Below are 23,161 nucleotides of genomic sequence, written 5' to 3' on the forward strand. Positions count from 1 at the left end.
TGCTGTCATGACATCTTGACACCACTGTTTCCAGATCAAATGGCCTTGGGTTGCTACCAGTATGGGTGCTTCCTTTTTTACCTAATTAGCAAGTCTCAGTGATGAGGGTGGAGTTTTGCACACTTCTGCATTGTTGCTGAATGCACACTCAGCTGGCACTCATCGCCTTGCCCTTGATGGTCCCAGGTGCAATGGTCTGGAAATGTGTGAACGGCCGTGGCTGTGCTGTGTTGCCAGCTCCACAGCGCCAAAAATAACACATTTCCATTAAAAACATCGTTTCCTAGCTGCCATGTAGTGCTAGAGTTTACTAGTGCAAAGGTGATGGGAGACTCAGTTGTTGCCGTAAAGGTTTCTCACCTGCTGTGGCTTTAGCACCGCTTGGATGAGTGCAGGCTGCTCAGGTTGGGCTGTGGGTGTAAATCTCCTACCAGCCCAGCCAGAGTGGGACAGTTGCTGTTTTGATCCCAGCCCTGCTGCTATAAACAACTGTATCTGTTTACACTCTACTGGCATGGCTTGACACCCAAAGAGGGGCAGAGGAACTTGGACCATTAGGTCCCTGGTGCTTATGAGACATACCATGTGCCGTCTGTGTGACACAGCTCACGGAGCCGACCCCACACAGAGGGAGCCCCACAGCTTGGTGAGCAAGGTGGGAGGGAGCAGAGACCATGTGGGACGCAGGGGAACCCAGCCTGGTGCGGTGGGGGCAAGGAGCTTTGGTGAGGGCTTGGGCCATTGCTGGGCTGTAAGTGGCAGCCGCGCTGCTCCTTGCCCTCCAGGCCCAGGTAAGCAAAAGCCCTTTGGCTGCTCGTGCAGCCTGCAGTGTGAGGAACAGCTGATAATGTGGGTGTCGCAGAGTGTATCTTGGCACAGGAGGCCGAAGGGTAGGTTTTGACAGACCTGATGAAGGGCCTGAGGGTGTGCTCAAGTGGCCTTTGTTGCAAAGGGGCAGGAGGACATTCCTGTCCCCATGGCCTGTCGCATGCAGCTACTCCCAGGCCACCGCTAGCTTCCTCCATGAAGTTATTCATATTTACAATGGAGTGATTTATATTTAAAAGCAAGACACCACAAAGAGAACTTTTTTTTCTTTTTTTTTATGAGAGGTGCTAGAGTGGGCAGTGCTGAGGAGAGCAGCAAGCGATGTCTACCTTGGAGGTGCAGATGTGGGACCATGGCTTCAGCCTCCACAGAGCTCATCAGAACTGCCTTTCCTATCACTTTGGAAAATGGGATTTCGGTCCTGTGAAAATACTTCCTGTCTCACAGCGCGTATGAGGTCTGCTGTGTGCAAATCCACCCCATAAAGATTTTATTAGGCTGTGAGACAAGCAGTGGAGGTAAAGGAACAAGGCTGTCAGGAGTGACAGCAAACGGCCAAGAGGCTCCAGGGGACACTTGTCTAGGTCATTCACATCCCGTAAACTTTCTAGTACTGCAGTTTAACACAGATTGCTATCAAACTGCCACTTCTCAGGGTTTTTCATGCTTCTCTCAGCTGAATGCTGCAAACTTTATTTGCTTTCCTTTCAATGGTAACTTCAGGTAGTTTAGATATATCCTGTCTTCAGAGAGTCACTCCCCTAGCTAATGTTAGCTCTTCAGCTGTGAAAATACAAATAAATGAAAGCAAGCTCAGAAATTTATCAGCAGGTGTCAGATCTAATTTCCTTTTCTTCTTTGCCTTTTCTTGGTGAAGGAGAACCTGTATTAATGATCCAAAAGACAAGAGAAATGAGACAGGGGTAGTCTTCTGTTAAAAGGAAGGCATAAAATTAGTTTCAATATGACTTTAAAGCACAGAGACTAAATTTCTGGACAAACATGAGTGTTTTTAGAACAAAGGAGCATTTTTACTTGAACGTAGAACATGCTGTGATCTTTCCTGGAAAAACTAAAAATATTCACAAAACACAAGTAAAGTTTGATGGCTATCAAGAGGAAATCTTTGGCAAGAGATCAGACTCATATTTACTCTAAAGCTGTGTTCAGTGTTTTAAGTATGTAGAATAGATTTTATAATTCAACAAATAACAATAATGTGAGCCACAAGAGATATAATCTACTGCAAGCGAAGCTGTAGATGGTTTAAACTGCGAAGAGCTTTGTGCTGTATAATTTTGGATTTTTGAAGGAGGCATGCACAGGTAAGCACAGTGGGTGGCTGACCTGGGTGATCCCAGCAGGTGAGACCCAGTTTCAAATACAGCAAATTGCTTTTGCAAACATCAAGTGTTAACAAAGAAAAAGCACTGCCTTCTGGTGGTCCCAAAATGTCATACCAATACTACTGGCTTCAGAAATGTTGCCAGTGAGACAGGCAGAGCTGTTCATGTTGGGAACCTTGCAACTTTTGTCTCTGAAAGAGACCTGGTAAAGTAAGATCATTCTTACATTTAAAGATTTGTAACTATTTGCCAATACTCTATTACTGGTTCCTTCTCCAGTCTGTCAAAGTTTTTTAACTTTCATAATTCACTCTGCAATTTCAGACCATTTTCCATCCATTAAAATAATTAGAAGATATTTTTATATATCTTAGTATATGACTAATTTGCTAAATAATCCGTGTTTTAGGCTGCTCATTGAACTGGCTTTGTAAGAGGGCGATGTACAGTATTCTGTGTTCTAATGTTAGCAGTGTGAGACAGATGTCAGTGTTTGGCAAGGTAGCTGCCACCAGCTTCAAACACAGATATTTTTGTTGTCTGTATGGGTCAGAGTTATGAAGCATAGCTGGATCCAAACTTTCTCAAAAATTACCATGCTTCCAGAGAAGTGGGCTTTAGATTGGCATATTTTAGGCAGAGGGCCAAATTAAGTTTCATGTCACAGAGGCTTTTGTCATTCCAATTTGGGGAACATGTCCATGACACCTGTTTATAAGTAATTTGCAGATATGTAATGCCAGTACAAGATTTTTAGCAACGCGTTTGGAGCCTGCTTCAAGGATAGCACTGAGGAAGATTAATCGTAATTTGAGATTTCCTGTGTTCAGCTTGTTTGCAAGTGTCTGGGCTGTTGGCAGAAACATTACGGGGAGTGCCTGCCTCTGTGGCCTTCCTGTAGTCTGGTGCCAGTGGGCCGTGGGGTGGGATGGGACAGGAGAGTCTACTTGGAGCCTCCAGCTGCAAACCATGCATCCCCCAGAGCCTCTGCACCCAGCAGGGAACATTACATCTTCTGTGACAGCAGAAAGGCTTAATTGATTCATTGATAAACTTAAATAGTAAGAGGTAATTAATTAGGCACAGGCTAATTTCATTCTGTGAGCTCAGCTTTCCATCACCTCGATAGTTCCGTGTTCCCAGAGTCAAGCTGGGACTTTGACAGCAACAAGGAGATCATTTTCTGTTCAGTATTTCCTGTGTTTTGTTGTCATGACCCCACCGCTATTTGCAATCAGAATGTCCTTCTGGTTGTCTTGTGTGGTCCACTCTGAGATTAGAAACAATGTGTTGGAAAGCCAATTACAATCAAAGGGGTTTTCTTTTGTTTGCTAAGTTTGGGATGAAAATTTGTAAACATTTTTATGAGCCTTCAGTATAAGGCCCAGATCCAGGAAAGCACTTAGCCATGCATTCTTTGCTTTTATGTGCAGTTGATTAAATGTAAAAGTACATGCCATAGTATGCATTCCGGACTGAATTTACTTGTTTCTAAGAAGCTGACAGGCTCCATTTGTGCTAAGGAGAATCATCTAAAATTTCTCTTCAGTATAACTGCAGATTTTTAATAAGTTCTGTTGTCCCTCTCTAAACTTGGGTCTTTGTGATTTACCCTGCTAGCACTGGTGACTCCTCTTTTTTTTGCGTGTGTGGATATCTACAGAGATTTGAGAATATGCTAACAGCAAATATAGTTGAATGAATTACTAGGAAATAATCACAGAGATTCTGCTGTGGCCTGAAATGATACTTTATTCTTAAAAAGTGAAAAAAAAAATCTGTGCTATGGAATCTAGATTTTTCTTACACAAGTGGTTTGGGATTAACTGGTAGCTGTCCTCTATAACTGAGCAAGGTGAACTGTTGAGCAGTGAAAGCATTTGAGTTATTTTATTTTTTTGCACAGGACTTCTGTGAATCTTTTTGAAGTGCAGTGATGAAAGTTTACTTCCAAATGAAATTACTTATAATGCAGTATTCCACAGATTTACAATCCTGAACACTCAGTCAACAGAGTGGGTAAGAAAAATGTGAAAAGTGAAAATACTAGTTAGTAACAGATGGGCTAGTGCACTGCAGTGGTAGAGGTGTGGGGAACCACAGCACTTCTGTGTTACACGCTGGTCTGCAGTGTAGCCTGAACACAGTGAAACCTCAGAATACCTGGGAGTTTGTTGGAAACCTCACACTGCAGTTGTGTTTTATTGCACATAACCCTGTCGTTTTACAATACACTTCTGCCCTATGTGAATCCAAAGTGGCGTTCTTTGTTATGATCAGTTGCTATATTACTTCATACCATAAGCATGCATGCAATGAAAATTGAAGAAGAAAGTTCCTTCCCTGAAAAGCTTATGCAAGGCAGCATGCTGAAGTTGGAACTCTCTTTCACACTGGCAGCAATTTAGTAATCACCATGGTGTGCAGAAATATTGCTGAAGTCCTATATTTAATGTAAGAAGGCATACAATGAGGCAAACAATGATGATACCTGAAAGTCCACCTTAGCTTTTATAGCCCAGGAAAAGATCCCAGGGCAAAGGGTTAAAAAGATAAATTTGCTGACAGGCTCTTCTGAAGCTCTTGTGAAATAGGCTCGAGTGTTAGCTTACAAGAACTCTGGCTGCATTTCAGGTACCTAGTGTACTTGCAAGTTACTTGCTCCATGTCTAGTTAATTTTTAAAAGAGTTTAAGATATTTTAGGATACCCTGCTGAACACTGAGGCTAGATTCTTGTAGTGGCTATGCTAAGGGGAAATTCTTCTTTCCCTCTCTCACTTTGTGTTTGAATAAGTGTTGGTCACATGCTGCCTTATGCTGATTTCTCACAACTTTCACCTGAGAATGGTATCTTCCTTCTTCGCAGGCACTGAAAATCAATTTTAGGTCTTTTGGGTTTTTCTAATTTTGACATGAGTAGTAAAAGTTCTTTACAGGTATTGTGTAGGTATACTGGAGTCCTGGGGCAAAACTATTAGTCCCAGGTTTATCTGTTGCAATTAAATAGGTGTTTGCTTTCAACTCTCCATTTTAAGGGTTACAAAACATTTCTAAATTGGAAACAGAATTATGTGGTGGGTAGCTATATCCCATTTTGCTGAAATTCTGCCCGATCTGCTAAGCTTTGCAAAAATACTGGCTCTAACAGTTAGGATCTTTAGGGATACGCAAATCCTTGAGACATGAGGGACATGAGGGACAAGAGGGAATGGCCTCAAGTTGTGCCAGGGGAGGTTCAGGTTGGAAATGAGGAGACATTTCCTTCTCAGAAAGAGCAGTCAGGCATTGGAATGGGTTGCCCAGGGAGCTGGTGGAGTCACCATCCCTGGGGGTGTTCAAGGAAAGGTTGGACATGGCGCTTATGGTTTTGTGGGTTATAGTTTGTGTAGGGGGATGGTTGGGCCAGATGATCTTGGAGGTCTTTTCCAACCTTAATGACTCTGTGATTCTGAGAGTTAGAAAAGTTTTTGTGTTTAGTGGATTCTGTGCAGAGCAGAGGTATATGGTGTTTGGTGGTACTTTTCAGCTCTTGAAGTAGTGTTTTGGCTAAGACATGAATCAGAGATCATTGCTTTCTCTGTTGTCGGCATTAATTTGCTGCAGTTTAAGAAGTGACTTGATTGTTTTGACTAGTCTCCAACAGAAATGGATTTTTGCCTAAATGAATTAGCCTATTATTTAAAATGTCTAGTCATTATATAATTTATCATTATCTTCCCCTGTCTGCATCTACAGTAAAGACAGTTGTAGCTGTTTGTGGAAGAATTTATTTCAATAATGGATGAAATTATTCTGACACAGAGACATGTGTCTTTTAATTTCCTTTTGTAGGGAATTTGACACTGTCGGGAACAGCATGCTGTTTATGCAGAAAATGTGTATATCTGTGCCTTTCACCCAAAGGGGACGTTAGTACAACTAATGGTACTAAAATATTTGTTGTTTAGTTTTTGCAGTGTAACCTGGTTTCCCTGAGTTTGGTACTCAACCAGAAAACAGTGCTTATTGTCTGGTCTTGAAGGGGCTGAATGTTTCTTGCTGATCTCGGTTGGAAAAGCTAAATCCAGAGCAGGAAAAATGCACCTTAGCCACTGCTTATTGGTTTTTAATTGGTGCAGTGCATCTAAAAGCTCTGATTCTGGCAAGCCCTTTAGGACTTGGTGGACGTGGGCAGAAGACAGCAGGAAGAGGAACTGCAGTATTCATCTGAGAGAAGAGAGCAGAGCTGCCTGCGCCCCTGCTCAGTGATGCTGTCGGGCCAGGGGCTGTTGGTGCCACACGTGAACCTGCGTACATGAGGAGTTGCTGAGCCCACCACACTGCAGCCCTGGCTCTGGTGGCACCTCGCGGGTGGTGCTGCTGGGCTTTGGAGGGTTGCTTGCCTTTTCAGTAGTCTGTGCTTTTAGATTTTGTCTGCTCTCGCTCCCTGTCAAGAAGGGGTTGAAATAAGTAAGTGGTGTGGGTGTTTCTCTGAATTTTACGCTCTTGATCTATTTCTTTACTATTGGAAACCTTAATTTCTTAAACATTCCTTCTGTTTAACCAAATTTGACCTGACAGCATTCCTTTAATACCATATTATGTAAGAATCTCAGACATTAAATATATTGGAGAAGTGATTAAAAGCAGTTTTCTAAAAACTACTCATGTGCCTTAAATTTCAGTGCCAAACTCTTCCTATCCATTGACTGAATCAGGCTAGAAGCCTCTTCTGAGGCAGGGAATACTAAGCAGCAATCCTAATCCTCTGACAGGCAAGAAATGAGAAGGCAAAACTCCCAAATAAAGGTCTTGGGACTTTCTGGAAGGAAAATTGCAGTATAAGCTTGTCTTTTGGTTTTCAGTATATCAGAAAAGAAATTTGTCATTCAGAAATAACATATAGATGTATTTTTGTCTTCTTTAGGATTTGGTGGTAGAAAGGATACATGTTGATACTTGCTGATGTGTATATATATATATATATCATTGTAGTGAGAAAAAAATTTTGATTTGTTGTTGTTTAATTAAATGATGACAATTTGGAAATGTTTGTCACAGTTTTACGAAAGAAATATACCTTTTTTAAAAAATTATTTATGTAGACAGAGGTCTATATATGTTCACGTGTATGTATACAGAGGTCTTTCAGAAAGCTAGGAACCAAAATCTGACAAGCAGCAGTTGAGAAGTCTCCTCTTTCCTTTCTTACTTGCCCAATGCTGATGTCATGAATGACTGTAAAGAACATGAAGTTTTAAAACCCTTTTTCCAATTATAGTATTAGTTTAGAAACCTTATTAAAGCCTTAGATTAAGAAATGGATGTTATTGTTATGGTATAAATTATACATAGGATGGCAGATTTCACCTTCATTTTATATAAAAGTAATAATGAATGTGTTGTATATCATAGTGTTTCAGTTTTGAAACTTATGCTTCACAAGATGAAAGAGAGTGGTACAGACAAATTTCTATTTTATTTTTTCCTATGATTGATTGCAATTTTAATTTGTTATACTTTTAAATAAAACCATCTCTTCAGGAAGTTCATTAAAGACAAAAATGATGAAGAGTTTGGAAACTGTTTTTTGCTATATTTACTTGTTTATCATTACATATGAAAACAAATGTTAAAGTTACAGATGTTCAGGCAGGCTTCATCAGGATTATATGCAAATATGGTTATTCAGTCCAAGTATTGCTTTTTTAAATACAAAAAGTACAGGAAGCAAGGAGGTGAAATAGCACAGCATAGCCAACACTTTTTCAAACTCTTCGTGTAAACAAAGAAAAAATTAATGTTGAAATACCAGTATGGAATAATAATCTATTTCTTTGCAGAGTGGGGTGAAAATTACCAGTATTCTATCAACTTTCATTTGAAATGTTGTTTCCAGCCCTATTTACTGAGAAGCTCTTTCAGGCTGAGAATCCCGAAGTGGAGTTATCTGAAATGTGTTATGCTAGAAGGATTTCTGAGCTACTGGAGTGAGAGACAGCTTTGGTGTATTAGGATTCAAAGGTCAAATTAAATTCACTGTGACTTTGTTCATTTGAAGTAAATGAGAATTTTGTCAATGATCTCTATAGGAGCAAGATTAGATCCATGGCAAATGATCTAAAGCTCACTGGAATCAATAGCATTTTTCCATTAGCTTTGCTAGACCTTAAGCCTGACCCACTGGGATTCAAGTAGCCTGATCAGCTGCGGGATGTGTTGGTCACTGCCCTTACTGCCTCAGTTACCTATGAAAACAGCTGGTTTGATCGAATTGTAAAACATTGCACCAAGCATCCAGAATTTTAAGCATTGTTACTTTTGTCTTAATCCTCTAAGCAAGACACAATCTAAAAAAAATAAATGTTTAAAGAAATGTATGTTACTTTAGGAGATGGCTTAGATGTTCAGAAAGCTAATGGTAAAGAAGCCTATACTTCTCTTCTATTAGATACTGTAATTTCAGTTTAACATAGGGTATTGCCATCCTTGCAGACTATAAATTATATTTTGTTTTGAAATAACCACACCAAAAGTTGTAGTATACCAGATGACCTCTACGCACTTTAAAATTACTGATTTATGTTGTAACTTGTATCATCGTAACAGTGAATTTTGGAGATAAAAACTTAAGACACACTTTTTCAAATGTTTTCATGTTCAGATTATCTGAGCGCCCATGCCTTACTCATTTGGCTGCATGTTTTGCTGTTGGTGCATAGGTTAGTGCAATGCCCTCCTTTTACACTGGTCTATATTCTCCAGTGCTGGCCTTCACACCTAGAAAGATACTCAGATAACACTTGATCTTCAAAATATGTCATACTGGAGATAAAATAGCTGGAGGGAGGTTGTGTGATGCCAGCAGCTTGTTCAAAAGTATTTCAACTACTGATGTTGTTACTAATCAAAGTGACAGCAAGCAGTGTGATTGTTTTTGTTCTCTCACAAGGCTGAGCACGTTGCCCCAGCAAGTGCTGTGAGGCTTGTCCATTACACCCACTCACATTAATGAAAACTTTAGTCAAGTTCATTCTTACCCAAAGCATCCCATAGAACAGAAAGATTTTTTGTTCCCTACTTTTGATTGAAAAGCATTACTTGAAATAGTAATAGACCTCAGAAAAGTCAGAGTCTCAGGGTATTGTAACATTAGAAACATTTCACTGTTTTGCTTGATAGCTCAAACAACTAGAATAAAGTGGCTTGGGAAGCGTGAAACAATTCTAATTACTAACAAGACTACTGTTGAAAGGTTTTTGAGAGCAGTGTGTATCTGCCCTCAAACAATGAAATTTGCTTTGCTGCTTCTCAGTTTTTCCTCAGATTTAATTTTTGTGCCTTGTCTTCAGTAGGTGTCTTTCTAGGATAATTAATTTTCCTGCATGCCCATGCTCTGTCCAGCCCTGAGGATCTTCCACGCTGTTACTTCTTCATTCTAAGCTCAACCAGACACAATTCAATTAGTTATTCCCAGAAGAATACACATACACATCAATACCAGCAAACTGCTTTTTAATAAACTCTTTCATCTTTATCAGTGGGGTCCTGATTCAGACTACATTAAAATCAAAGAAAGGACTCCCATTAGTCCTGATGGGAGCTGGATCTGAACCTGCCGACAAGCTGATATTTCACCCAGGTAGCTCTTGGCATTCTATAACGAAGTGATTAGCTGTGAGATTATGCAGTGGCATTTAGGGATGTGAAGCTAAAGTAAAAATACCCAAACAGACCAGTTTTATTAGGTATCATAGTTCCATTCGGGAGATAAAAGAGAGATACTCTCTTTTGTAAGAATTGTTTGTAAAATGTCTCCTTCATACAATGAATTAGAAAAGAATTCAATTCATGAGAATGGCTGTAATTCAGCTGATTAAGAGCAGTGCTAGGACCATTTTTATGGTTGGAGTTCAGCAAATAATTCTTACAAAAGAGAGTATTTCTCTTTTTAAGTATGGAGACAAGCACTTACCATAAATATTTTTGCAAGGTAGACATATTGCATAGGAATAATCAATTGTAAGCATCAAAAGTGAATAAGGAGTCAACATTTATAATTTGATTGCTGTATGCCTTGTAAGCCTAATCATAAAGCAGGACCTTATTCTGCTACCAGACCCGTCCTGGAGGGCTTACCATGTAAGTAGAAGATAGACAATACATAGACAAAGAGTAATACGGACATGAGAAACAAGGCAATAATGATGAGTATAATTGTATTTACTTTTAATGATAAAATATCTGTCCGTTGCATGTTTTATTATGGTGGCAGTTCCATTTAGCTGCAAAAACAAAACAAACAAACAACAAACAAACAAACAAACAAACAAATAAACCTTCATTTTGTTTTAGTATTTACTAAATTCAGGCCTGGAGATTTCCAAGTTCGACATCCAGAAATCAGTCATTGTTTTCAGGGATTTTGATTCTGATAGGCCAGAATAGAAAGAGGTTCCCAGAATTACAAAATGTTAGGGATTGGAAGGGACCTTGAAAGATCATTTCACTCCCAGTGAGATTCTTTGAAAAAAAAATCTGTATACCACAGCGACTGTTCAATTCATTCAACTGCAACAGCCTTCACTGAGGCAATGTTCCTATGGAGAAACCCCACCTAATACCACTGTAAGCAGTAGGTTCAGTCTTTGGTCCTTGTCTTTGTATTTCATTATAGGCCTAGTTCAGTAAACATGTAACCAGGATGCATCAGTTCTGAACTCTGATAATAATAAGGAGGAGTCAACAATCACTTACAGGCAAATAGAAAATACTGCATTTTTGCACATTTTCAGGTTTAGTAAAATTGTCACTTAATAGTTTTCTTGCAAGTCAGAAGTAATGTGCAGTCCTTTAAATAGCCCTAATTTATCCTTGCCACTTTCTCTGTTATGAGATATTCTCTGTATGTTATGAGATATTTCTCTGTATGTGATATTCTAAATCATTCTCATGTTTATTACTGAGGGGTGGGAATAAATTTTATAGTTCATCTTTCCATGGAGCTTAGTAAAACTTGGGAGTGAAGGACTAGGACTATTGAGAGCTGAAGGTTAATCTCATAGAATTTGCTACCACCTGACACTGTGATAGGAATCATTCGGAATTATGTGTAGCAATGTAGACTTTGTAAAGCATTTTTTGGCAATGTGTTCTGAAGTTAAGGAATACAATTATATTTGCAATGTCTTTTCAGTCCCCCAAATCTTGGATTGAAGAAGTCTTCAGTAAAAGAGAATGTGCAAACTTCATTCCCAATTTAAAAGATGCTCACAGGTAACACAATGAATTTCATTTTCTTTCTGTTAACATTTAGAAAGAATTAGCATACGCTTTTATGGGTGTTTTGTGAAGTTTAGATGCAGTTCTTTGCAGTTTTGCAATGCTGCAGTGGCGATTGCTCCATTTTTAAGTACATCTCAGCAGTCCATTTTAAATGATGCTCTTTGCTTCATCTGTGGGAGTGTTGCATGGGGTTTGAGCAACCTGGTGTAGTCCCTGCCCATGGGGTTGGAACTAGGTGATCTTTAAAGTCCCCTCCATCCCAAACTATTCTGTTTCTACAATACTGTTTGGATTAGAAGTCACCTTCCTTTCCTTCCTAGGCATCTGGCTTTCAGTCCAGTAACCAGAACTGTGGTATGGCATCCAACTGAAAGAGAAAAAAGTGTCATGCTTCTAATATTGCACTACCATTGCACAGGAATTCTTAATCCTGTTCTACTGTTTTTTCCCTTCCTCAAAATAATATCTGCTGTTTATCAAAGTTCTGAGTTACAGGTTTCTGCTCAGGCTGGCATAGAGCATGAAAAGAGTAAAGAAAAGATGAAATCCTCAACCTATTCTTTAGGAACTGAGAAACAAAACATGATTTGGCATTCTAAACTCTGTATCTAGTGGATGGTGTTGCCTAAATATACTCAGTGAAAACACATTTTGAGGGTGTAAACTTGTAATGTGGGTAGTATTGTTCTGAACACATGGATTGTGTAGAGTAGATGAGAAGGAAGACTCATCTATGAAATGCAGATATAATGTATATTCTGAGATGTAAAATCCCAAACAAATCAGTGATGTTACCCAGTAGTTCTTCCAAGGCTGAATGCAGAAGAACACAACCTTTAATTCTGCTAATAAGAATTTTATTAATTGTGAATTGATATTTTATGAATATAATTACAGATGTTTTCTTTTATACATGCATGTATCAATTATCCATCTTTATCACAGATGTCCATCAGGATGCCAGGTGTGCCAGAATTTAATCAGGTAAGAGTGCATAAATATTTATCTATGATTTTTCTAATGACCTAAAACCAGCAATAGATATTCCTCGTCTATGAAACAATGACAGCAAAAATATCCTTCCTCTTACGATGTCAGAAAAGAATTTCTGGGAACCTGGTGGAGACATTTAACCTCAAACCTACATAAAATAATTGTAGGGTAAAATTTAACGTGCTCCCAGTAAAAAAAAAAAAATCCAAATAACTTAAGTGTGTGAGTTTGTCTTAATCTCTTCCTGATGAATGAAAGACAGAAATGTGATGTTAACATGGGAAACAATTCCGGCTATATCCTGGATGATACAAAGGAGAGAGAGAGGAAAGCAATGGAAAACAGTAAGAATGAGGGAAAGAGCAGAAACAAAATAAAGGGAGAAGAAATATCCCTGATGATAGGATTTCATCTGCTCTGCACTGGGCATTCTGAGCCCCTGCCTTCAGGAAGTAACAAAAATCATATTATTTTGGTGGTTTTAGCTGGTGTGTTGATTTTTCAGACAGCTAATATTTGTGTCTTATATTAACTAGTTGTTTTCAATCCAACATTTTTAGTTCAGCTAGTGTTCCCAAACTGCTTTTAGTATTGTTTATGGTTATAAACTAGAAGTTTTTTGAATGAACATTTAATTTTTCCTTGCTATTTGTTTTGCATTAAAGGCCTTTGAAAGCTGAAGCACCAGAAAACAATGTTTCCAATAACTAAGGACTAGTAAGCTGATGCAAAATGATTCTGTCATCTGCATGAGCTTGACTATTTGCTTTTTTATGAAATGTTTCGCATTTTGCAGTTGGACAAGATGATCTCTGAAGGTCCTTTCCAACTGTTCTATTCTATTCTGTTCTATTCTATTCTATTCTATTCTATTCTATTCTATTCTATTCTATTCTATTCTATTCTATTCTATTCTATTCTATTCTATTCTATTCTATTCTATTCTATTCTATTCTATTCTATTCTATTCTATTCTATTCTATTCTATTCTATTCTATTCTAATTTTGTTTTGCTTCTTAGTCTTGTATGAAACAAGAATCACATTTTCCAAAAAGCAAATAAAATACTGCTCTAAATCATATGATTGCAAATGGATTTGTAAGTAAAGCAAACATTCTGTACAGTGTTAGTTCAGAAAGGGTCAACTCTCTCTATCTGATACCTGTCCATAAAGAATGGTTGTATGCATATTTTGCTGTAGAACAGAAGAAAGGAGATCCAAAGATTTTTTTGCAAATGTTCTAGAAGTAGAAAGAAAGCTAAAGTTGACTTGCACTTCCAAGATGGTTATTCCTTTGGGGCCAGGTGGGCTAAGTAAAGCAGTATTTATAATTTCATGGTTTAATCCACTCTCAATCAGGACCACAGCAGTTCTGTAGTTCTGTGCAACCTCTCTCACCTTGCTCTTAGTGCGACCATATTGTTAGTTGGTCTTGGAATCTCATTAGTATGGAAATTAATCTAGAGGAAAATAAATAAAAAAAAAAAGCTTTCCACCAAATCAGCCACCTAATGAACCATTATTTAGTTGCATGAATGCTAATATTATGGCAGGAGAAGGAGGAAGAGAAAATGGAAATATGCACCCCAGGGGATGGGTTTATTTTTTCTCTTTCACTTTTCTCTGTTAAGAGATCCCATACCTTTGGATTTTTACTTTTCATCTTGTAGTTGTTTATTTTACTATCTGTTGAGCATTTTCATGTGGATCCTCTCTCTATACATGCAGAATGTGTGTGGGTGTCTGATGTTCATTTCAGTCAGCCATTCAGTCACGCAAGTACATTTCCCCAAATTTTAACTCTTCTTTTCTACTTGTGTATCTTATGATGCACTCCAAGCTTTATTTGAGAAGAATTTATCTTAACAAGAATAAGTCATTTTCACCTTAGTGCTATAACTGTTTATATTGTATTTATTAGGTCAGCAATGAAGTCAGGTTTAGGCCTCTTGAGATCTGTGATTTTCCACTCAGTCCAAAACTGACGTCAGTGTACTTGATGCCTGTTACAATTTGACCTAATATCACAGGCAGTTGAAATCTCTTAATGATTTCTTATTTGCAAAGAACTTCCAAGGTTTGAGGTTTATGATTGAGTTACACAACTATTTGCTAATACTAAGTAGAATAACTCCATGAAGTAGTTTTTAATGACATTTGATAAACTCACTAGCACACTTGTTTGTCCATTCTTTCCTGGTGTGTTGAAATGCCTCTTCAGTGGAGTGCTATCAAATACATGCCAGAAAGCACCTAGACCAGTCTCACTATGTGAATATTCAGAAGCATAGTGCCATAATTCTGAATCCTTACATATCTGAGGTGCTCTCACAAATCGTCTCTATATTTGACCGTTTAGGCACATTTAATGCTGCATCAAAAGAAGCATGGCCAGCAGGTCCAAGGAGGTGATTCTACCCCTCTACTCCCCTCTCATGAAGCTCCCCCTGGAATACTGTGCTCAGCCCTGGGACCCGCAGAAAGTTAGGGTCCTGATGGAGCAGGTCCAGAGGAGTGCCACAGGGATGATCAGAGAGCTAGAGCACCTCTACTATTGAAGAGAGGCAGAGAGAGCTGGCGTAGTCTGATCTATAGAAGAGAAGGCTCTGGGGAGACCTTACAGAGGCCTTCTAGTATGTAAAGAGGGCCCACAGGAAAGGTGGGAAATCTCTTTATCAGGGAGTGTAATGATAGGACAAAGGGTAATGGTTTTAAACTGAAAGAGGGTAGATACTAGATTAGATATAAGGTAGAAATTTTTCATAATGAGGTTGGTTAGGCATTCAACAGGTTTCCTAGAGAAGTTGTGGTTGCCCCACCCCTGGAAGTGTTCAAGGCCAGATTGGATGGGGCTTTGGACAGCCTGGTCTAGTGGGTGGCATCCCTGCTGATGGTAGGGGGGATTGGAACTGGGTGATCTTTAAGTTCCCTTCCATCCCAAACCATTCTGTGATTCTGTGAATTTTTGGGCACTGTCTCTGAAGCGCTGCCTTCAAGGACACTGGACTTTGTAGTGTAGTTACTACAGTTACTTCGGTAATAACCCTCCAGGTTTCTCCTTTTTGTTTTAAGTGTGATTTTCCAGGGGTGTGCTTTTGTGTAACTAACATTGCTCCCTTCTTTGCTAGTAGCTTGGTGAGCCTTCTGGACAAAGACAGTAGAGTTGTTGCTGGCACTTTGAAACTATGCTTGCGACATATTCATACTATCATAGGAAAATGCAGGCTGGCAGGGTCTTGAGGAGGTCCCCAGCCCAGAGCAGGCTCAGTTTGGGCTCAGGCTGGGCTGCTTAGGCCTTTACCCATCTGGAATGTGAATACTCAGGTCACAGAGGCCCGACCTGCTTGGGCACCGGCTCCACAGCTGGACTATCCTGGTGGGGAAAAGGCTTCTCCTCGTCTCCATCCTGAGCGCCTCAAGCCTCATCCTGTGCCCTGCCTTCTGCATTCCTGTCAGGCACAGCTGGTCAGCGCCCAGCTGTGTCTCCTCCATCCCCTCCAGCTGCCCCTTTTCCTGGCTGAACCGGCCCCACTTCACAGCCTCACCATGCAGGGCAAGGCCTCCAGCACCACCGCCTTGGTGCCTCCCCTCCCTCCTGCCTGTTTGTGGGTATCCTCCCCTTGGACTGCAGCATCCCAGCCCAGACACAAGGTACTGGGGAGCTGTGCCTGGTGCCCAGCTGGAGTGATGTAAATGGCATCCCCGGCTCTCCTCTCATCCCTGGGGTTTAACCCACAGAGGGCAGTCAGGTGGGACAGGCATGATTTATCCTTGGTGAGCTCTCACTGACCGCTCCTGATCACTGCCTTCTCCCTCATGTGCCCAGACATGGGCTCCAGGAGGTATTGCTCCACCATCTCACCCAGGACTGAAGGGAGGCCAGCCGGCCTGCAGTTCCTCAGGTTGGAACTGCAGTTTTGAAGACAGGTGTGGCATTTGCCTCTCTCCAGCTGATCTCCATGAGCCTTTCAGAGCTGATGGAGAGTAGCCATACAAGGGCATTAGCCAGCTCCATTAGCACTCTGTGGTACAGCCCAATGGGTCCCAGGGTATGTGGCTCCAGAGCTCCTAAGTAATCCCTGGCTCAAAGACTGACCCTGGTTGTGAGCTCCTCTCCTTCTTGAGCCCTGTAGCTATGCACACAGCACAAAAGTTTACAGAAGAGCAAAGCAAAACAGATGAGTGTGATGTTGTGCTTTGGTTTCCTCACCCTTTCAGAGAACCTCTTGTCTTGCCTTTTGAACACTCACATCAGGAAGGCCTTAGCACCTGGTCTGTCCCTGCTAGTTGGTTGAAGATCCTGAGTATGCCAGCATGTGGCAGAGCATGAGCTGCTTGGAAATACAGGACCCTTTGTGTTCATACCTCTTATTACGGTAATCGCTGAGGTAAAAGCAGGTGTATGTACCCTAACCTGCACGTGTTTGGTCCACGTGCAGTTCCTTCATTGTCTGCTGAATGTAGCTGAACTGTTCTGAGCGCAGCTCACCTGTGGGCATATTTGCACCTAAGCATTAAGTATGCAGTGCTAATGCTCTTAATTACTAAAACTGTTCAATGCTCATTGGGCCTCTCAGTTTCAAGGTTACTGCACTGATTTGTCATGCCAGATAGTTGGTTGCTTTCTATAGGATCTCTGCTTTAAAAAGGAAGGTTGCTCTGGCTCTTGCTGCTGTGGAAAGTACTGTTAATGTGACCCTGCATGGAGCAGTAATGTGAGACAGTCATTCTGTGCTCATATTTGATCATGTAGTTCTTACTCTGTAGACTGAAATTAATTCAGATTTTAGAAAATTTAATGCAGTGATAATGAACCTGATTGCTTTTCAGTGTTGCTCTTCCAAGCACTGACCTGTGCTGAGTTGGACTGTGTAATTGGTGTAGTAAGTTACTAGAGTTAATGTAGTATTTAGGTGGGACTACTATTGGCTCACTGTCTTCCAGAATGACTCCTGCATAAGTGGGTTTGTTATGGTGAGACCACTCTAGGAGCAGAATGGAGACAACAAGATATTTTCAGGACCAAAATGAATAAGGATACTCTTATTCATTTTTCATCTGGAGATCTCTCTGTTTTTTTTTTTTTTTTTTTTTTTTTTTTTTTTTTTGACATCTTACTGTCTCATACCCTGGAGTCCCCAGAAGAGCAAAAGAATGAGGAAGAAAAATGGAGCAAGGAGGCTAATACCTTACATGTAAGGAAATATGCCTTCTGAAGACCAGTCAAAGCTATTTCTTTTTTGTGGTCCTTCCTCTGTGGTACATGGGCAGAGCCATAAACATGTATAGTCATTACCCTCATGTCCTTTGCAGGCAGATGTTATCCAAGGCTGTTTTGCTTGTGTTATCTGGCTTTGCAGCTACATTTCTCTGAAACACTTTTAGAGCAGGGATGCCTCTGTAGCAACTCTCAATGACGTCTGAGTCCACGTGCTATTTGACAGCACTCGCAAGGTCTGCAACGATCTTCCATTTGTGTTGAACCCATGCAGTTTCCTGAAATAGCCATTTCATTGTGTATCTGTAAATGTTTTGGTGTGACTGGCTTATTCTCCAAGTTCCAGCTTGGATACTTTTTGTCTAGTTCATGATCCTTGACCTGGATGGCCTCTGAGGAGTCTGAATTACAGCATGTTTCGATTTTGGGGTCATCAGAATAAGGTTTCTAGATCAGTAGCTAGTTTCATCAGCTCCTGTGCCTGCTCTGCTATTTCCTGTTTTGTTTTGATTTATTTTATATTTTATATTTTATTTTATTTTAAGAAACCCAGAACTGTAGGAGGCTTCCTTCTCCAGTTTGCTTAGTTGATTTCCTTAATTTGCTTAGGGCTTTTTTTTTTTTTAGTGCATTTATCTTTCACGAGTTAGTTTACACTCGTCTACACAAAAAATAGTCTATCTTTCTGAGTTTTTCAGGGTTTTGCAGATCAAGTTTACATCTAGTTTGCACCTAGATGCACAAGGAATGCATCAGAGTCCGAAGGCAGTGTTTTGACTGAATTTGGGCTTTTGGGGGTTATTTGTTATTTTACAGAGTAAAGGGGAAGAATTTATCTCCATTTCCCAGAGCATGTTAACATTTGAAATGTCTAAAGGAAAACTGGAGTGTCAGATGTCACTGTGAATACATCAAATTTACCTTTGTAGAACAGGCTGGAGCCTGTTGGAGCCTGTATGACAGTAATACTGATTGAATTTGGAGTCTAGGTTATTCATCCTGTTGCAAACCTTAAATGCTAACTGAGCTTCTGCTAAATTTCTCATAATGTTGCACTTAATTTATTTTGTAGATTTACTTTGCTGATGTCCAAGGGTTAGTACAATGGTCTCTCTAGACTGAGGGTTGCTCCTTTCCTCTCAGATAATGACTGTAACTACTAGATCTTTCTTCAGTACCTAGAATAACCTCTGGTAATAATCATAGCAAATCTTGGTGTCCTAAGATATTCCTCTGAAATTTCACAAGACCAGTAAATCTCAGGTCAAAATTAATTTATGGGTAAACTGTCAAACTGTTAGCAGCGTTCTCAAGACAGAGAACAAGTCACGTATCTAGTAAAGCATGTATATTTAATTCAATGTAATTTTGTCATTTCTGAGATTTTTTAGCTGAGCTCCTTTTTATTTTATTCGGTGTCAGAGAGATATTCTTCTTTGCAGGAAAACTATGTGGGCTATTTTAGTGATGATCCTAGAGCTGTGCACAAGTGTGTATAGTATAAATTTGTCTCGCTATATCTAATCTCTTTATCTGACCTTTCTAATGTGAGATGCTGCTGTGGACGTCTGATTGGAGATCACCCAGGATTAAACTGTAGTTGGCCTGTCTATCAGCCTGCCCTCCAGAGAGACGAAGAATGGTCTGTGCAAAAACATACAAAGATGAGTCCAACAGATGCATTTGGAACAATCAAATTTCAAGATGGAGATCACACTTACCATGCCAAGGTTTGCATGTAATTCCATTATTAATGAATGTTGAGCGTATATATATTTCTGACTTTTTCTTATAATTCTAGTGTAAGAAAAGCGAAGAGTGACACTGGGTGAATATTGGATAGTTTTTCTTAAAAGAGCAGGGGAACCTAAACGTAATTCAAGTTAGGGTGTGTGCATAATATTTTTATGTTGAACTTCACTGTAACTAAGAATAGCTTGTCTTTTTGTCTGTACTGCTCACTGATGTATTTTTGTGTTATCACTTTAACTGTGTTATGAAAGCTGTGATCCTGCACAAGGTGTTTAAGATGTTAGAGGTGGGAACTTCATAAGATGTTGCATTTTCTTCTCTAGGAGTATTTAAGGGTGTTTATTTTATCCATTTTTTGGACTATTTCTTCCAGTATATTAGACTCTCTTATGATAGCAATTTGGATCAGCTGTTACACTTGATGGTTAAAGAATGGCAGATGGAGTTGCCAAAGCTAGTTATCTCCGTTCATGGAGGCATTCAAAATTTCCAGCTTCCCTCAAAGATCAAGCAGGTTTTCAGCAAAGGACTGGTGAAGGCTGCTGAGACTACAGGAGCATGGATAATTACAGAAGGCATCAACAGTGGTATTGTAATTCTTATTTGTTTTAGTCTCCCTTTGGTGTTCTCTGTCTGTATATAAGCATATATTTTTGGGGCAAATATAATGAAATTGTTTGATATTTGTGATATTTTACCACAAAAATAAAGCATTTCTGGTTTAGACTCACATCATAATTCAAAGAGTAACAGTGCCTATGCTGTTGACAAGCATTCTGAATATTTTGTTATATTTATTTTTATCGTTCTATTTATTTTTTATTGTTCTATTAATGAGCAAAGAGTATTCTGCATGTAGTAAGAAACATAGTGCCAACTGAGAGTAGATAAGCAGTACTTATTTTCAGTCAATTTTATCTGCTTTATTGAAATATTTAGCTCCTGAGGTCTAGAAGCAGTGTTTTTGAAACTGTTTTCAAATCTAAATTTAACTTATGTTTTATAAATAAGATTTTTTTTTGAGTTATGTTAATCATTACAACTAGTGTATTATTATCTAAAAATCTCTGTGTATTTTTCTACTCTCAAAATCTGAGGTGGTCAGTAAGCCACAGAACTGAAACAATTTTACTTCTTTAGCTTTTATTCAATCAAGTGACCTTACAGGAGAACCAGCCTTACAGTTATGTAAATAATGAAGTTTCAGTTTAGGTAGAAAGACCCAGTAGCACATATGTTAGAATTATTAACTAAAAATTTGTATTGAGTATGAAGCATTGGCACGTTACATCTGAGCTTTACAATTACTGCAAGGCACATCAAGTATAGAAGCAGGGAGAATGTTTATTTCTGATCAAAACATAACCACAGAATAAATTACATGCTGGAAAGCTCTTTCATTTCTGTCCTGTAGAGAGTCTATAATGTAAAAGAAAAATGATTGTTAATTATTTTTCAGGAGTGTCCAGACATGTGGGGGATGCACTGAAAGGTCGTACCTCACCATACCTGAGAAAGATTTGTGCTGTTGGGATTCCCCCATGGGGTATCATTGAGAACCAGAGGGATCTCATTGGCAAAGACGTGAGTTTGACGCATTTTAGTAAAACCCTTCATGTTCTGGCAATGTTTCAGCTTTTGTGCATGCCTTATTTTTTGCTTGCTTTATTTCCCTCATTTGGTATTTTTTTGTAGTAACAGAAGCTTAGATTTTGCGTAGGAGGGGAATTCTGTGGCATGTTGAGACAATGTATTTTGTTTTTCTTACGTAAATGAATAATTTTAAAACATTTCTTATAGGACATTGTCATTCCTTTTTTGAAATTTTGTAATTAATTAGGTAACTCCGATGACGCTAATGATGTATTTCTATATTCATTTGATTTAGGATAGGCAATCAGGTTAATGGTATACACAAAAAGGCTACTGTTATGTGTGATTTTTGTTCATAAATTAGAATTTTATGTAAGTGCCAATGTGAGGGCACAATCTACTTAGCTGTTGAAAAACACGTGATATGTAAGGCACATTAATTCCTGATAAATGGTAGCTTACATGTTTTTAACAGAAATACACCCAGGAAAAATATGCCATTGTGTTTCAACTGTTGCAAAGAAAGGCAGGCAGTGACCCTGACTAAGGACTGCAAGCCTGCCTAATCAGAAATGTTTTCTGTGTTATAAATTGTGGTTTTGTTGCTGTTAAGATCATATAAAATGAAAGCCCATTCTTGACTAAAGCAACGAAAAGCATGGTAGAGACTTTCAGAAGATTGCAATGTGATGAAGAAATACATACAAATGAGATGATGTACCTGGTGATATTTTGCTGGTATCTGTGAAGATCTTTTTATTTTGGTTTTCATAGGTAGTTTGCCTATACCAGACTCTTGGTAATCCACTCAGCAAGCTAAGTACCCTCAACAGCATGCATTCTCATTTTCTAATGGCAGATGATGGGACAGTGGGCAAATATGGGAATGAAATGATGCTCAGGAGGAATTTGGAGAAGTATTTGTCACTTCAAAAAATACACGCAAGTAAGTACAACCATGGTCAGCTTTATTACAGAAACCCTATTTGAAAGATCATGAAAGTACTTGACATTTCCTGTCCTCTTGTTGTGAATGTGGCAATTAGAGATGTGGTTTAATGGTGGAATTGGTAGTGTTAAGTTGATGGTTGGACTTAATTATCTTAAGGGTCTTTTGCAACCAAAATGATTCTGATTCATTTTCTGTAGATTTCACTGAGATTGACAGTGCAACTGTCTTGAATTTTGAATATCAGAAAAATAAAAAGGACAGCATTCTCATAAAGCGTTTTGCATCTGGACTAACTCACATTTTGGTTTCTTAGTTGTAGGGACATCTAAATGACTCAGATTATTCAGTATTGATTGAGCATTTGCTCAGTTCACACAGTTTTGCATGGTCTTTATATAAGCACTATACAGTTTTGCAGCATTTTGCCAGGCAGAAAAACTGTCACATTCAGTCGAATTTGTATTCTTCTCCCTATTTGTTACTTTTATCCTTATAACTTGTCTATATTACCAGCCTGTGTCCTCCCCAGGTACAGAGGCAAAGACTGGTTGCAAAAGAAATATTTTTATCCAGTGTTTCTGTTTGTCAGTTTGTGCAACTTCCATTGGTTGCTTACACAATAACTGAATTATAGTATAAAAATCATGAAGAAAATATTTATTACATAAACAAGTGTTTCTTTCTATGCACTAGTTTCTATAAGTCACTCATGGAAAGTTCATTCTTACCTAATGATTTAAATCTTTATGTATGTTAAAAAACTTTATTAGACTTATGATATTGATTCCTTGTTTTCCTAATTTGCTTACAGTATAATATTTAGAAACTAACTCTGTTTTTAATCTGTTCATATTTAGAGCTTCTTATTCAGCCTCTGATTTTTTTTATTAGGACTTTAAGACTATTTCTATTTTTTATTGTTATTGCATCTTGTTGGAAATATTTCTAATTAGTAAGAAAAATAGCCTGCTACTGTAAAACTTGAGAAAGTCCTTAGAAGGTGCCTCGTTACTTTTTTTTATATGTGCAGGTAAGAGAATGGATATGAATCACATTTAAAATGCTGTCAGTGTCCTTGCATGTGTGAGAGTTAATACAAATATTCAAAATGATATTCCTTCTTTCTGATACTAGAACTTTATTGAGAAGTTTTCATGGTCATTTTGATCTGTCACAGAAGTTCTGTGAAAATCAGTCTTAAATTAGAGACAG

At 38.9% G+C, this 23,161-nt stretch overlaps 1 protein-coding gene across 10 annotated transcripts in view; it reads left to right on the forward strand.

The window, feature by feature from the left end:
- TRPM6 (transient receptor potential cation channel subfamily M member 6) overlaps positions 1 to 23,161 on the forward strand; it is a 97,811-nt gene that overhangs the window by 13,721 nt on the left and 60,929 nt on the right. For 9 of the 10 annotated variants that reach the window (XR_011091318.1, XR_011091319.1, XM_068667435.1 and 6 more), the window contains 6 exons: positions 11,351 to 11,430; positions 12,385 to 12,423; positions 19,205 to 19,382; positions 19,778 to 19,991; positions 20,864 to 20,988; positions 21,772 to 21,943. Coding sequence is in view for 8 of the 10 variants with exons in the window: in XM_068667435.1 (XP_068523536.1) it covers positions 11,351 to 11,430; positions 12,385 to 12,423; positions 19,205 to 19,382; positions 19,778 to 19,991; positions 20,864 to 20,988; positions 21,772 to 21,943 (808 nt within the window). In the remaining 2 variants the exon portion in view is untranslated. Of the gene's footprint in view, positions 1 to 11,350; positions 11,431 to 12,384; positions 12,424 to 19,204; positions 19,383 to 19,777; positions 19,992 to 20,863; positions 20,989 to 21,771; positions 21,944 to 23,161 lie in introns of those variants that run through there. The other variant, XM_068667437.1, reaches the window with a different exon arrangement.

The sequence above is a fragment of the Anas acuta genome, chromosome Z (assembly GCF_963932015.1).
Source record: "Anas acuta chromosome Z, bAnaAcu1.1, whole genome shotgun sequence".
Classification (NCBI taxonomy): domain Eukaryota; kingdom Metazoa; phylum Chordata; class Aves; order Anseriformes; family Anatidae; genus Anas; species Anas acuta.